Genomic DNA, 17,192 nt, shown 5'->3' on the forward strand with positions numbered 1-17,192 from the left:
TTTAAGACCAACAAATCAATATTTAAGTTCATTTTATGTAATCACTGAATGATTCACTTGCAATAAAAAGCTATACTTAAATACAAATCATGGAACAAAGCCAACATATTTCATTGCAAATTTAAAAAAGCAATGGTACTCACTTCTAGCTCTCTGAACTTTCAACTTCTCTTCTGTTGCAGTTCACAGTTACTAAATGTTTTAGGTTTTCCATAGTTAGTCGCCTCCTATTGTCTTGTAAGTTGTCCTTATAGCGGGAAAAATTTTTTTCCACCTCACAGGAACTTAGGGGCGCATGTATAAAAGCCGCTACTTGCTTCACTGTTAGTGATTTTTTACTTGGCAGTTCAGTATGTTTACCGGCTAAAATTTCTTCAATTTCACAGATTTGTTCATATCCTGGATTTTTTGAAAGAATGTTGTGTACTTTTTTCTTTACTACTTCACCAACTCTTCCAGGAACCAAATTCAATTTGGAAACAGTGGTTTTGAACATGTTTAACGACTGATACAAAGTAGTATTGCTATTGCTTGCCTCCAGTGAGGAAACGGCAGATGGAAGATGAGAGAAGTGAGCAGATATATAGGAAAGATTAGTTTCTAGTTCTGCGTTTTTTAGTACATCTTGGGTAATTTGANCTTGCTTCACTGTTAGTGATTTTTTACTTGGCAGTTCAGTATGTTTACCGGCTAAAATTTCTTCAATTTCACAGATTTTTTCATATCCTGGATTTTTTGAAAGAATGTTGTGTACTTTTTTCTTTACTACTTCACCAACTCTTCCAGGAACCAAATTCAATTTGGAAACAGTGGTTTTGAACATGTTTAACGACTGATACAAAGTAGTATTGCTATTGCTTGCCTCCAGTGAGGAAACGGCAGATGGAAGATGAGAGAAGTGAGCAGATATATAGGAAAGATTAGTTTCTAGTTCTGCGTTTTTTAGTACATCTTGGGTAATTTGAATTGATGCTGCACTTTTGGGATCAAATGTATTCACGACATTCCTAACTGTTTCTAAATGTTCGGTATACCAAGTCGCTGCACAAAGCCATGTGTCCCAGCGCATTACAATTGGTTCTGTCAGAAGTGGAACGCTCGGTGCTACTGCTTTAAAGGCTTCTTTTCTGTATGGCACTTTAACAAATGCCTTCTTCACAGAAGACGCCACAAGATTTGGTTGCATGCATGCCAAGCACACTTTTTCTCTTCTACAGTATATAATCAGCAGGTTATAAAATCTGAAGTGTTTCATGCATTGTAAATTAAGTTTTTCTTCTCCTGGATAAACAGTCTTTTGAAGGAGTTATAGCAAGTATGACAGTTAGAATGTGATGATCACAAACCTAGAAATAAATTTGTTATGTATAAGGAGGCAGCAGTAATGTTGATTTTAAGATTCCTAGTACTTACTAGGAGTAAAAAGGTAAAGTCGTCCCTGTGCTTAAGAACTACACCACGAAGATGTATGGGGGAGTGGATGTATAGATCCACGTTTTCTTGATCTCAGCACTAGTTGGAGGTGAGTGGTCAGTTTTATGCCCCGCCTGCATAAGTGGGATGAATAAGACAGATTGAATAAGCTCACAACTGAATAAAGCAGCCATGTCATAATGGTGGTGTCAGGTGTGCAGTTATCCCTAGGCGGTTTAGGTCCCTTTTTTATATTATTTCCTTATTTGAAACATCATTTATTTGATTAAATTTACTATTTTGAACTTGTTCGTTGTCAATTTTTTTTTTTAAATCACATTTCAGAAACTGGTTTTATTACCATTTCTAGTGAACACAATGTGAAAGAAAACCTATTCTGTAGGATCCTACAGTAGAGCTGCTACCAAACCAGAGAAACTCAAATGTAGATTCGAACAGAGCAGGTTTTCTTTCAGTCTCTTCATCTGTAGACAGAAATCTAACCAACTTCTGACATGCAGTGGTTTTAATATACTTAGACAATGGACAAAGTTCAAAATAATAATTTTAAACAATGTGTTACATTATATAAAAAGCTTTAAACTTAATCCTTTATTTACAGTGTTAATAAATGATAATCAGTAGTTATGATTTACTACGCATTTGAGTCACAATTAATCAAGAAATAGTCATCTAGTACTTTACAACACTATGAAGACTTCTTCCTAAAACAACATAGCACTAGTCAGAACGAGGCCTTGTTACGAAATTGTTAAACATTGAAGATAAGTTTGAATTGTTGTTTACTTATTCCTACATTGTTCAGATTACTTTCATTGTTTTGGTTTGTATTCTTACAGAAGACACACAGACAGTGGCTGCAGTGCCAGTCTCTCCTAGCAAGCCCACTCAACCCCAAACACCATCCACCAAGCCTCGTGATCCACCAGCTGCACCTACTAGACCCAGCCTACCACCTGCTAGGCCAGGTCCACAGAGCCCTCATCAGGAGCGTCCTGTCAGGGTGAAACCTTCTAAGAGACCAGCACCATCAGCAGACAGCAGTCCAGCTGAATCAGCCCATGTACCTCATGTTGTGGTAGCCTCACATCCACAAAACAATGAGATTCCTGATAGTGTCAATGTAAGGAGCGGTCTCCCACCAAACGTAAATGTGGCACATTCAGTGGATGAGGAGCGACGTGAAGCAGGGGCCAGACTCAACTTAGGTTGGTGAACCAATTCACATAGAACCTTCTCCCTTCTGTACAAACTACTGTTTGAGTTCTCTTATTAAATTACTTGCATAAATGGCTATTTAACTTTAGGTAACAGGACATTTAAATTTTGGTAGTTCTTATACAAGGTGTTTCATGACTTTAGGGCATAACTGCAGGAGGTGATTTCCTAGCCTTTGTGATGAAAAAAGTTCATATAAACATGTGTCCGATTTTGGACGGTTACGGTATGACTGTTTTAAACTCAGAATAGAAGGTAATGATTACTGACAATAAATGGAACAAAATAATAAACCAGCATAATACATGATTCATTTAAAGTATGAATGTAAAGTTAACTTCGTGAAATTACCTTTAATTTGAATTTATTGGTGCTTAAAGCTGATTTTCGAAAATGCCACTGCCGGCCGCAGCACAGGCTGCCGCTCAGTTGTGAACCGCGCGGGTAGCACGTAGCAGCTTCAGCTGGCTCTTTCTTATGTGGTCAGCATCGTCCAGAATGCGACGGAGCAAAGCATCTCACGTTGCCAACTTCACATTGTAAACCAGTTCTTTCATCCATCCCCACACACAATAATCCAGTGGGCTTAAGTCTGTAGACCTGGCTGGCAATTCTTTGCATACTCGTATGTGGACTGTGGTGTGCCATACAAACAATGCCTTCTTCATTGACGCCTTCATTAACACCACGCTCGGCTGCAATACGAACACCGGAAAGTCTACCGGTATCTCGCAATGCCTGGTAAACTCCAGTAAACACTCTCCGGTTCGGTATTCTACGATTCGGAAACTGTTGCTGATATTCAGCTACACCAAGAACTGAGTTACCGTCACAAAACCCATACACATAAATCATATCTGCATACTCCTCAAATGAAAATGTAAATGGCATTGTGAACATTACAGACGCACCAAGATGAGAACTGTTCTGAACATCAGTAGCCACCACACTGGCCGTGGCTGAACATACCAACCCACCACGCCTTAGGTACCTCTCAAGTGTCAAGATAACGAAAACGTTCTGTCTGTAGCTGGCTAAAAATAGCGACCCGCCAGATGATAGACGCGGTTCACACGAGGGCGTGTATGGGAATGAAAAAACGGTCATAACTCCGTAACCGTCCAAAATCGGACACATGTTTATATGAACTTTTTTGATCACAAAGTCCTAGGAAATAACCTCCTGCACTTATGCCCTAAAGTCATGAAACACTCTGTATATAATTTCAAGAAGGTTTCATATGAGCCTGATCCCCATTGAGGGATACTGTCCATGTGTACATTAATATATTATGTAATGCATGTTGTACTCAGGCTGGTGCAAAGTGAATTATAAAACACTTTTTGGGGATGAGGCTTAGTCATACCCACCGGGTAAACAGACAGCCTTGCTTTGCATAAGAGTGGAATAAATCTTAAGACATGTTACTTCAAATTTCTCTTTAAAACAGTTAACCATTAGTAAAGAATAGTTTTATAAGCAAATTTGCTATTAATGTAGAACAACTAACTAGCCATAAAGTAAAAGCTGCCCCTGATATACATAGTAACTCATGACACACTAATTTTAAAAATTAATGTGACCTAAATTAGTCAGTTTTGTGGGATTATTAATTCACACAAGCATTCTATTAAAGACAATATGCTAACTTTCAGTTCCCATACCAGGGATGTAGAGATTTTATACATGTTTCTCTCATTCCAATGCATGCACATATTTAATCTGTGGGAACATCCCACATTATCACGCATTTCTGCAACGCTCGCTCTTCACATCACTTTTCACCATCACGCGCGCTAACCAATCAGATTGCTTCNGGAGTATTTGGTGGCTTCGTGTTCCTGGCAGCTGTCATTACAACCATAGTCATCTTAATACGAAGGTAAAATATGAATTTTTCCATTATCATAATAGCTCATAGACCAATTGGCATGTCTTAAAATAGGATATGTCAATATAAGCTAAAGCAGGTGTATGCTGCATTCTATTAATGAAAGTTGTTTACTGTATCAGATGATTAGGAAGGAATCGTTGGAGGGAGGTTTAATCCTTGAGGGTTAAAATGTTAGTAATGTACTTGTATGTAAAGGTACATGAGGTGGACAGAACTAAAATAATTCAAATTAATTTAAAAACTTAATTCTCTGTCTTGAGTTGCTGATAATTTGTTAATAGCAGCTAATTTTTGTGTCAGTGTGGACTGTAGCCAGCTTTTTGTACATCTGCTATGTTTTTAACTGATTTTTGCATATGGAAGAAAATCTTCTCTCTCCAGATCCAGTAGTTAAAATATGTGATTTTTTTAAAATTATATTACTACTTGGCTCAGTGTTTTTACTCATAATATGGTCAGTTTCTCCATCCTACTGGCTTTACATTCACTTATCACAGATAATTAATGTATAATTTACTATAAGGGAAACTGGTTTCCTTCTCATGTGACATCTTCTTTGAAAACTTTTCTTGCTTACTGTTTGTTATACAGTTTAAATCTTATTCTTAATGCATTATGCTTAAGAGATCTTATGTAAATAATGAAACGTGGTTGTCTTCTACCAACCTGTTTTACATAAGAGAAGAGTTTCAAGAAACCTTTGAATCTTCTTTCCTCTGGCCTCTGTGTGAAATCACACTAAGAAGTAAGGTAATTTTCTGAATGTTAGTGGCACTCTAGAACAGTATTTTAATTACAGATACTTGGAAAATAATAAGTAACAAAGTGTTCCATATTACTTTAATTTTGTCAACTGTTTCAAGTAGAATTCATTTTCACATATTGAAAATTTGTTCATATGTTGATGCATCATAAACCAAAGGTAGGATTTAAATGTCCAATTGGCAGAGAAAGCATTAGAGCAGTTCCTAAAATGTGAACCCATCCTGTAATTTCCTTTGCCGTAAAATGTCTCCATATTTTGAAAAAAAAGGCTGCACAAAGAAGTAGAAATTCTAGCAATACAGCTCAAAATGCAAGTATCGGATACAGATAAAGGAAGAATATAAACTCTTATAACAATATGGCATATAGCTTCTTAGTTGTATGAAAGTAGAAAAGTAATGATTTCTTGTGAATGATTATTTTTAAACAAATCCTGCATCTGTATAAATTCATTTTAACAATTTGTAATTTAAATTTACCGTAATATACAATCCGAGTTTTGACATGATCAAAAAATATTGTAAATGGCCTCATTTCCTAACAGTCAGAATCCACAGTAATGTTACTTGTATAATATATATATGGTTTGTTTAATGTATCTGTTAGTCGCTCCTACTATATAATGTCAAATGGCAGGATAATGAATGAAGAATTGGAAAGGACGTGGAATGAAGTGGTCATGGCCCAATTTGAGGTACTACCATGACACTTCCCAAGATAATCCTGGCTGAGATTTTAATTCATCTCCTTCCAAATACAATTAAATTATTATGCTTGAACCGTCTTGCTTGATGTCCACAGTAATGATCACAAATAATTTCACCTGCAAATGAAACTGACCTTCCAGAAGAATGTTATGTATAATTTTACATGAGGATGAACATTAGATTTTATTGGTTTTGTTGTATGTCTCTACATATTAGTGGCTGTTATAACATATTATCTATATTATTAAGGCATTTCTTCATAATTTTTAAGATTATCAGAATGCTAAGTCTTGATATCTATTTGGTTTAGTTTTTATTAATATAATTAATATCTATATACTTTTAATGTTTCACTTTTTAGCAGTACTTTTCTCCGTACCAAACCTTGCTTTTAAGAATAGACATAGCCATGACCTTATTTGAGGGACTCTTACTATCCTTGAATTTTCCTGAAATGACTACAAAATCCTGAAAACCAATATTTTAGATAGTGGCCCTAGGCAGGATTAGAAGATGAAGAGGGACTGAAAGGAAGTTCGAAACAAAGGATAAAAAAAACGAGCAAGGAAAGAAAGAAAGAAGTATACACGATTACTAATCCAAATGTGCCTATGAGATTCTGTGAATACTCTGGTTATATGATGGAAGTTACTGAATGGGCTCCTTCACATCTTTAGCACTCAGAATCTACAAATTTCGGTGCTACTTTAGTAGAAAAATGTGTATTATTAGCTGCAGATAAAAAGTGGTGATTCTTTAAATTCTTTGACAAAAAATGATAAAATCTAAAAAACAGCGATGTTGAATCTGATGTGTGACAGCTATCATCACAGCTACACCTTGTGTGTATAATTTATATCAATTTGAAGTCACTGTCAACATATCCTTTACAGAAAAACGAACAAGAATATTAACATCACAAGGTACTAACACACCTTTGCAATATGTGAGTCATTTGTTCAGCAGGTTCAGTCACTTGAGTTTATTGTCTATTGCAGCATGATGCTCACAGAGCTGCCAAGATCAGATGAATTTGATTGGATTGAACTGAATTAGAGGAGGTACAATGACTTTTATGAAAATCACTACCAGCAACAGGTCAACAAAGTAGTGCTTGATGCAGTCAAAACTACTTTATCCATTAAAAGCCTCTTTGATGTTCAAGAAAGTTATTATTTCTGTAGAATTTCCCTCAGTTTTCTTATCCTTCAGATATTCTTGACATATTCATATTATTTTCACTTCATTGTGTTAGTCTTTTGGGAAAAATCTTGTGCTTGGCTAGATACTAAATGTCTGGATTTCTTCTGGTTGCTGCTTCAGCTTTATCATTTGGACCCATTTTGTCAGGTCAGTTTCATTATTGTCAAACAGCCTCTAAAGGTTTTTATAAAATGTATTTAGACAGATAGTCAGGTCTTCATGTCTACACTTTTGAGGAAAGAAATCCTTAGGTGGCAGTGATGGACTCTTCAAAATATGGTGCAGGATTCTTTTTTTTTTGTCAGAAATGTGAAGAAGTCTCTCAGTCATGTTGTTGGCTCTGTGTAAATCCACACAAGTTTTAAATATGTCTAGGGTCAGTTCAGATAATTCTTGAACACCAAGAGTGTTTGATCAGCCAGTACTACTGGTTACATCAATTTGGCACATCCTAAATTTTGTTCCTGTTCATACACTGTAGTCTTCTGAATAGAATGAATTTGTAACATAATTTCACAAAAGCAAGTGAGACTTTGCATGTCAGGCATATGTAGTACCATAATGAACTCATGTGACAGCACAGAATAATATTGAGAGGATAATGCTTGCCAATCAACACATTGCTATGTTTTAAAAGTACACTGACACTTTTCTGGCATGACATAATTTATATAACTACCTTCATATTTCTGAGATACCTTTTAGAATCTTTTTCTGTTTTCACATGAAGTTGTATCATCATCTGCTAATCAACACAAATATTCTTATCTTAATCTAAAATTATTTTATACAGTAGTTTCAGGCAGTTCTTACTGGTTTCTGAAATGTGATTAATTCATGTTGCAATATCTGTCCATCCATTATCAGCTGACAGTTACCAGATTCCTTTCTTTCCTCTAACAAATGCTGTATTTACAGCTTATGTAAATATATTAGCTAGAAATGTACAATATACTCATAGTATACTTTCTACTGTTTTCAATGCTGAGGTGACTGAAATCAGCTAGTTAAACCCTTCATTGACTTATCCTGTTATACAGCAAAATGACAAGAGTTTACACTCTGTATATATACCAGTTGGTGGGGGGAGTTAGCATGAATCATCTTCAATACCACCAATCCTGACCTGCATCATAATGTAATGACTTTACATTGTATGAAGCCTTCTTTATCCTAGTAAATTTATTCCTAACCCTGCTAACACTAATGTGTCACTAACCCAGGATTTTCTGTACCTCCCATTGCTGTTTTAGTGGGAAGAAACGCAAGCTTCCCCCTGCACGAACCATGCCATCACGCTGGTATACGCTTCTGGCTCTGCCTTTCCCTGATCAGCAGGTGGGAAGGCGAGAATTCTCTCGTGGTGCTGCCTATCGAAACCGCACCACAGCCGGCTATTTCTCAAACCCACTCTAGGTCCAACAAGGTACGGTACTGATGCAGCACCGATCCATGCACCAGTATTAGATTTGTTCAACACTAGAAGCACAAATATTCCAAACCAAATCAGATTTACACCATGCGTGCTTACTCTTTCATGCCACCACAAACAAAGGTTTGATTTATAGTGAAAAATTGTTCTGTACATACTGGAAATTTTAGTATCCTTAGAATGTCATTAACAAATAAATCATCTGTGTAGTAACCAACAAGTGAAATGTCTTTTTTGTATGCATGAGGGTACTCTTTCTTCCACCAGCAAATTTCATTTTCTCCTTCTTATTTTTTGTTCAGAAACATTTCACTAATTCACATCAATTGATGCTTTTCAGGAAATCAAATCCCCACTACCTTTATTAAATGGATTGCAGATGAAGTATTCCAACAGCAGGTTGGCAAAAATATTCTTCTTTTCTCTGTCTTACTTCTCCTTAGAAACTTCCTCGCATCACTGTTGCATGCACCTGGCATCATATTCATACAATTTTTTGTACTTCAAATAAATATAATCTGTTATTTAGAGTTAGTTAAACAACTGTATCATACAAATATATTGCTCTTACATGTATGATACAAATTGTGACTTTTAATAACATCAACTTATGAACACAACGTTACATTTAAACTTCGAAATGCCCCTTTCAACTAATTAATAAGTTAATGTGTACAACTGTACATGTGACAGACTTTCGATGTAACTAAGATCGTAGGCCATCATTTAGCCCAGGCATTCATTCAGTCACTGAACTCATCTGCAGCAACATTGGATGCTGAAGATTCTTCCCTTAGAGTACCTAAATGTGTTCTGTCTCTGGGACTATGTTCTGTCATTTATAAATCCTTAAAAATATAATCTTGAGAAAGGCCACATTTTTGTCAACTCAGAGAAGGGGGAAAAATAGAGTGGGATCTGGCATGAACATAGAACCCAAGGTACATAAATCTGACAAAAATTGGAAAGGTATTTCTTTTTTAACCAACTACAGCCCTTTGCATGGTGGGAATGGATAAAATATTTGTGAGAGAATACAGACATCTAGCTTGTGAAAAGAATGTGTTTCATCAGGATTTCTGTCTGAATCTTCTGCATTGAAACAAGAGATTTGACTTCAGTAATATCATAATTTGCTCACAATAGTTCACTTGAAAATTTTAATAAAACATATTTGGGAAAGGTAGGTGAAACTGCAACTGAAAATTCTAAATTCTGTATTGACTACAGTTTTCCACCTGAAACTGTAATTTTCTGTGTATGATGAGTCTTCCAGTTATGTTGATGTCTGAAGAACTACTGGCAAATGAATTACATGAGTGGAATTAAAAATGTCGAAATTATAATATTAAATTTTCAGGTGGAAACAATACTAACTTACATGGTGCTTGGAGTATAATTTCTTTACATTGCCATTTTCAGTGTTTACTCACAGGGTTGAAAAAAGTCACATTTTATGAAACTCTGTAACTGACTGGATACCTAATTCTGCAGGAGATTTAAAGTTTGAAGTGCCACAACTTAAAGTTTTGACATTGAAAAATATTCTGAAACAGTTTCCATATTCCACTTGTTCAGGACCTCAGTCATTTTTTATTTCTGTTTCCATTACATGTATTTTACAATTTATAATGCATGGAATGTAATGAGGGCTTGAGGTGATAGAAATACACTTCAGTTTTACATTTGTAATCAGTAATTTAATTTATATGAACATGTAAGAGTTAAGCAGTCCCAGTAGCTGACTATGAGCAGCAATCCATTGATGGCTTCATCAGATTGTATGTGCTACTGGATTTATTAGCCCCCATTATTTTAATTACTGTTATCATTTGACTCTTAATGAGTTAATATGGCATTGAATATTTGGGCTGTTGCAAAACCATTTAGTGGCCGATATTAGTGTTTATAGGCCATCGATTATTCATTACTGGTACACAAAAATTTAATGCACCATATTGTCATGTGGCTCAGTGACTAAGATGCAAGTTTGGATTGGTGAATCGGTTTATTGGATCTTCACTAGTCGTAACTACAATTAGTTCTTGCTCTCTCAAGCTCTCTCTTAACTATAGCACATGTAATGTCACACACTAAGTCTTCTAATTCTTCTTCTGGTCATACTGCTGTTCCCTTGGAACTTCGGAACTCAAGTGAAGTCAAATCCCATTCATATGTTCTCTCATATCCTCTTGGCATGGACCATGCACAGAAAAAGAAAGTTCTATTGTTGTGTAGCGCAGACCACACAGATAACAAGTCACTTGATAACTGTCTTGCCAGTCAATTGGCTCGCTGACTGTTGCCTAGCAATGAGCTATAAATATTCATCCTTAAGCAAGAAGGTGTTTTTCACGACGTTGCCTAGCCATACATGCTACAGTATATAATAATCTTTACCAAGAAAAAATACTGGGTTTATACCAGAATTTGTATACATAGAATATGCAGCATAGTATGTGTAATACATGCACAGGGAGTTAACATACTATGGAATGAAGACAGCATTTAAAAATATGTATCACCATATACAGTAGGCACTGCTTAATGTGATCACTTGTTATTAGAATCAGACCACTTTGTATAATCATATTTCAGGAAATTGATTTAAATCATGAAACTGAAATGCTTATTGTAATCAGAATTTTGGTTATAGGAATCAAAAGTAAAATACCGTACATATTTGGAGTAAACAATAACTTTTGAATGGAATGCTCATTCATGTAACAGTATCATCAGCCAGCCCTCAACCTTTGCTCACTACTGCCATGCTGTGAGTGGTGACAGGAAGAATGCTCAGAATTAGTGATCAAAAGGGATATATTTTTACAAGGAATCTATGTCATTGACTGCTGTGATTTATAATTCCAAAAAAAGTTAGACAGAATTACAGTTCTGTTAACTTGCACAATTTAGTGTAAACTTAGAATCAGTTCAGAATATTTTCTATTCTTGTCAGTTGCCTAAAATGTAAAAACTGAAATATAGCAAACTCTAATTTTGCCATTAGTTTTGTATGGGTGTGAAAACTGGTCTCTGATATTAAGGGAAGAACATAGACTGGGGGTATTTGAAAATAAGGTGCCAAGGAGAGGGATAAAGTAACAGAAAGTTGGAGAAAAATGCATAATGAGGAGCTTCATAGCTTACACTATTCACCAGATATAATTAGAGTGATCAAGTCAAGGAGGATGAGGCGGGTACAGAATGATGCATGGATGAGAAAGAAGAGGAATGCATATAGGATTTTGGTGGGAAAACTAGAAGGAAAGAGACCATTAGGAAGACATAGACGTATGTGGGAGGGTAACATTAAATAGATCTTAGAGAAATAGGATGGAGTGTTACAGATTGGATCCATCTGGCTCAGGGTAGGCACCAGAGGGACCAGAGACAGGCTTCCAATGGTGAACGTGCCCCTTACTCTGAGTTCCTGAATTATCCCCATGCCTCAGCTTCCAGTTTGTAACAGCAACAGCTCACAATGACTGAACTGCAGTTTTGTGACTAACTTACTTGCCAACCAACTCTTCACTTTCTTGCACTGCACTGCACTAACTAACTCAGACTGTCAGTAGTTGTCCTGCTTATAACATTTCGGCAAAACTCGCACAGAAAACACCGTTCCTTTGTTTCTGTTCAATTATTGCTTAGTGGACCGCACAGAAAACACAATTTCTCTGTTCCTATTCAGTCGCTTTTTGTTAGGAATCTGTTGCCTAGCATTGGACGTTGTTTACAGAGTCATTACTTAGCAATGGATCTACATGCTACAATATGTTATCAATGTACAGTTTGAAATACTGCTCATTATTTAGCCAATAATATGTTAGTATATATTGTGATCAAAACTGGTGACTATTCTGTGTGTGTGTGTGGGCACACGCGTGGCTGTGTTTGTCTGTGTGTGTGCATGTCTGTGCACATGTAAATTACAGCCATGCTTTTTCCTGCATAAACACATTTTATTTTATTCATTTAACTTTCTTTTAGGAATGGATTGTTTGTCATTCAGAAGAGAATTAAAATTAGTTTAATTGTCAGCTGGAAGTACCTTCTTAACTTATACTGTGTCACTAAAAATGTGCTTACATATAATGGACATTGTTAAACGTACATGTTTATATGGACATCATGATGTTCTTTTTGAGCAGGAACCGCACTACTAAACACTACCGCCACCGTGCTTCCCCAGACTGCAATACGGTAGCGTCATTTGACTCGTCAGGCTCAGAGAGTAGAGGAGGACTCAACCGTTACTACCGTCAAGCCTGGGAAAATCTGCATCATGAGTCAGCAGCAGCTGGAAACAAGAACAAAGCCTCAAACCACTCACCTCTTAGGCGCAAGGAAACACTGGATGAACTGGTGAATGGAGGTTACCGGAACGTTGGAGGCACAGAACGTGATGGAAGTGAATTGGTTGTCAACGACACCACGGCTGCCATGTATCTGCCCAAACCCTCAGCTATAGCTGCTGCCGAGAAGAAGAGGCATCACCATCATCACCATCATCATGCCACTGGTGCCATGCCAAAAGACACTGCAATGGACTGGAAGCAACAGGGACGGAAGAGTAGATACTGAATTTGGGCCTTAAGAAGTAATTATACAGAGACATCTTGCTGTTGTTGTTGACATGGTAACATTCAGTAAGAGAAGTGTTAAAATGTTTCAACATAATGAGTAAGCAGGTCGGAACATTACTACAAAAAATTGTATTGGCTGTTTATGGTACCTGTATGAAGTCAGTTCTGAAGTCAACAGAACTCCAGAGCATAACATAAATATCCATGTCACAGATCGGATGTCTGTATGCATATCTTCATGAAGTATATTGACTGTAGTAGAAGTTACTGACTTGTATGATTGGAAGGTATGTAGCTATTAAACAGTGTACAGTTTATTTAACTGTAACCACAGAAGTAATTAATGAAAAAAGTTATGTCTCAAATTAGTAGCGTGTAGTATGTAAGTTTTGCAAGGACCTTGGCAAGACTACAGGATCATATCAAAGTGATGTCTGCCTGTGATGTGAGTTTGAGTAAGGATACAGAACTCCTACTGAGAATGGATCAGTTTTCTTCTGGCATTTAAAATGACGTAAATTACATCTATAATATGCAGTACTTCTGTTTTTCTTTATACTGTGTGTACCAAATGCTATAAGAAAATGGGAGGCTATTAAAATAATTTTGCCTGATTATTTATCTGTTCAAAGTAACATTTAAACTGAAATATTTATAATATATAACAAATTTGTTCATGTATGCACAGTCTAATGCGAAATAACAGGTACTTGAACACTGTCAGAACAATTATTTTTATTCATTTTAACACTTCAAAATTTTAAATAAACCATGAACATCGTTGCAAAGGATTTATAACATTAAGAAGAGTATAACAGTAATGCCACAGAAGACAGGAAATCAACATAAAACTGAGGAGAGGAAAAGAAGACTACAAGACAGAACTGAGTTGGTCAAAATTCACATATGCTGGAAATCAGATCAGGGCAATCAAAAAGATATGCAAAAACACCAACAGAAAACTAGTGTATACAGTAAACAACAACCCACAGAAAATTTCTGCAATACAGGAGGAGGATGAATACAAACAAAATGGAATACATAAACTTAAATATAATCAATGTCATGAAGTGTATATAGGATAAATTGGAAGAAATTTCAAAGCGAGGCACAAAGAAAAAATTTACATCTTACACAAGGACAACATTAAGTATGCAAAACACATCCTGGACATACAATATGAATACAGAACAACTGATGACGCTCTGGAACTTTTGAAGATGACACCAAAATTAACGTGGATATCTGGGAACAATAATACATGTAGGAATTTAATAAGGTAGGATTATCCATTAAGAACAATATACAAATTAAAACAATGTACTTTTCAAACTTGCACTAAATAATAGATAAATATTAATAGGAAAGGGGAGGAGGATATTACATATATTCTCTCTCTCTACACACACACACACAAATATGTGTGTCGAGTACAACTGAAGCTTTGACATAAAAAATACACAGATGGTTCGCATCATACAAGTGGCAGCGGTTGAGAAGTACAATGTAAGCAGCATTGAATGTGGGTAACAAGCTGAAATGCATCAGCTAGTGAAATTTAACAGAAATTGATCTGAAAAGGGCAGAGGGTCATCTCAAAGTAGTAACCTTGAGAGGGTCACATACCACATTGATTTTTGAAAGTTTTTTTCTTCTTCATATTTTTAGCGGTAGTACAAAACTCCATGGTTGAAGCCCAGACATATGCACTTTCAATTCACTACCATTACAATTATCTCTTCAGACATATCTTAGGTATTAAAGTACAAATGTACTGCTTCAGCAGGATGTTAACTTCCTGTCATATGCTGAAGTCACAAACTAATTAAAACTCAACTTCACTGTTAACATTAAGCACCATCTGACAATTCTAACTTCTCATACACTAAAATGGTTTTTAAATCTCTCATATATATTAAGATGTTTACTTGAAGGAACAATTGTTTTTGTTTACTGCCATCAGAAACCAGACATATATACTACAATTTTAAACTGGACAACGAAATTTATCTTTAATTTAATGTTCTTTCCATATACTTCCTGTCCTTCTTGATACCAGCTCCTTTTGGTTTTGTTCATGGAGTTAACAATATGTTCTTTAAATATCCCTAAGATTGAAATATATATGTCTGAAAAGAGTAGTAGATTATGAAGAAAGCAGTCTTCTGGGATTTGGCACCATGTATATGTGGTGTTAACCGACGTTTCGGAGGAACGTATCGCCTCCATCTTCAGGGTAGAAGNAGATTAGGTTATATTTATAAACATAATTTCCCTCCTGAGAGGAAGGGAAGGTTTGGCCAAGACAGCTGGCCCTGACAGTCAGGTTCAAATCATACTCCAAAACATCTTATTTTCTCAGTATGTGAGAAATAACAGTCCTTGAAAACCAGCTAAATGAATCCGTCCACAATCACACATGATGTTGTGAATTTGTTGACAGGCACCAACCTTAGTTTCTGTAATGTAACTAAATTGCATGGTGTAGTTAATGGAAACATGGTTCTTTATCAGTGAACAATTTGCTCTAAAAATGACAACAGTTCCAAAAGCAGGAAAGAATAAAATGCTATAGTTATGTTGAACTTCATCATAATGTTTATATTTTCATTCAGAGGTGTTACATCTAACCTCTGTACAAAATAAGGAAATTGAACAATGGAAAATAAAAGGCACAACCCTGTGTGCTTTACAGTTTTTCTGGAATATGCCATTAGATATCACCCACATAAAACATTGCAGATATCAATTAAGGTAAGGTAAATTTACTTGAATGTAAGAAAATATTTTGTTCATGGTTACTAAATTTTTACTTAATTAAATTTGATTGGTGTATCTGTTTTATAAGCTTACTTTCTATTGCTTGAACTTCTCTCAGACAATACTTGCTGTAATTGCATTTCAGCCAGCTCCAGGTTAGTACAGATAGTTTTCCATAATATGCATTAAAATACTAACCACATTACCTCACATGAGCAAATTGAGTAGTGCAATCAGTATTTAACTCTCATTCACAGTGGATGAAGTGGTACTGACCTGCAGATGTCCAAGAAGTGTAGTCACTTTTATCTCTTGCAATAAGATTAGAGGAAAAGGGAAATCTGTCAAGTTTTTGAGTTTTCATGGTGGTGATTATTCAGACTATAGTCCTCTGTGCTGTGAACCATGGAGACTTGTAGATGGATATTGATGTTTCGAGGAACATATTGCCTCCATCCCCTCCCTGCAGGTCCTTGCAACCTGCCTATATAATCCAACTGATTCCCCACTTTACACATTTCATCTCTGAAGATGGAACTGGTATGTTCCTCTGAAATACTGGTGCATGGCTACAAGACTATATTGTGTCACAACTCAGAATGAAGGGTAAATCTGTTTAGTACAGTAAAAGTATCCAGACTGTTATGTTTGATTGTGTTGTGTAGAGGTTGAAATTTTACTCAGGGAAGGGTGTTCGTGTGTGTCGTTTTTGCTTTGTTTCATCATAAAGTATCTGATTGTGGCTATGTGGTTTATTATAAAAGCAATATATATCTTATAATTGGCAAGATTATGTCATAATGCTTACAAGTATGAAAATGCAAGAAAAATGTAATAAGTCCAGGGCTCAATTTGTATGTGGAGTTAATCTCAGTCAGACAAGACACAAAGAATCAATTGTGAGCCTAATGTTTCAGAAGAGGATGATATGAAATACATTATATCTACATAGACATTCAAATATATTACATACCAAACACCTTAAATATAAATGCATCCCTTGGCCTTACTTTGAAGGGTATAACATAAATTTAACACTTACAGTTGTGGTAGTTAGAGCAATTGTAATGCGTGAGACATGTACAAAGTGAGGCCGATGAGATTCATGAAGAGAGTATGCCGTGTAGCGTCTCAATAAGTACCAGTGCATATCTCTACTGTTATATTCTGTAAATTAATATTGGCAACAT

The 17,192-nt window shown here is 35.9% G+C and overlaps 1 protein-coding gene across 1 annotated transcript in view; it reads left to right on the forward strand.

Annotated features, from left to right (window-relative positions):
* LOC111865434 (sushi, von Willebrand factor type A, EGF and pentraxin domain-containing protein 1) overlaps nucleotides 1-15,448 on the forward strand; it is a 105,235-nt gene extending 89,787 nt beyond the window's left edge. Inside the window, exons 10-13 of the mRNA XM_033752250.1 lie at nucleotides 2,274-2,646; nucleotides 3,140-3,143; nucleotides 4,461-4,534; nucleotides 12,808-15,448. Coding sequence (XP_033608141.1) covers nucleotides 2,274-2,646; nucleotides 3,140-3,143; nucleotides 4,461-4,534; nucleotides 12,808-13,240 — 884 coding nt within the window. The 3' untranslated portion in view covers nucleotides 13,241-15,448. The remainder of the gene's footprint in view (nucleotides 1-2,273; nucleotides 2,647-3,139; nucleotides 3,144-4,460; nucleotides 4,535-12,807) is intronic.
* Nucleotides 15,449-17,192: the final 1,744 nt, after the last annotated feature.

Source organism: Cryptotermes secundus, unplaced genomic scaffold (genome assembly GCF_002891405.2).
Source record: "Cryptotermes secundus unplaced genomic scaffold, Csec_1.0 scaffold2380, whole genome shotgun sequence".
NCBI lineage: Eukaryota > Metazoa > Arthropoda > Insecta > Blattodea > Kalotermitidae > Cryptotermes > Cryptotermes secundus.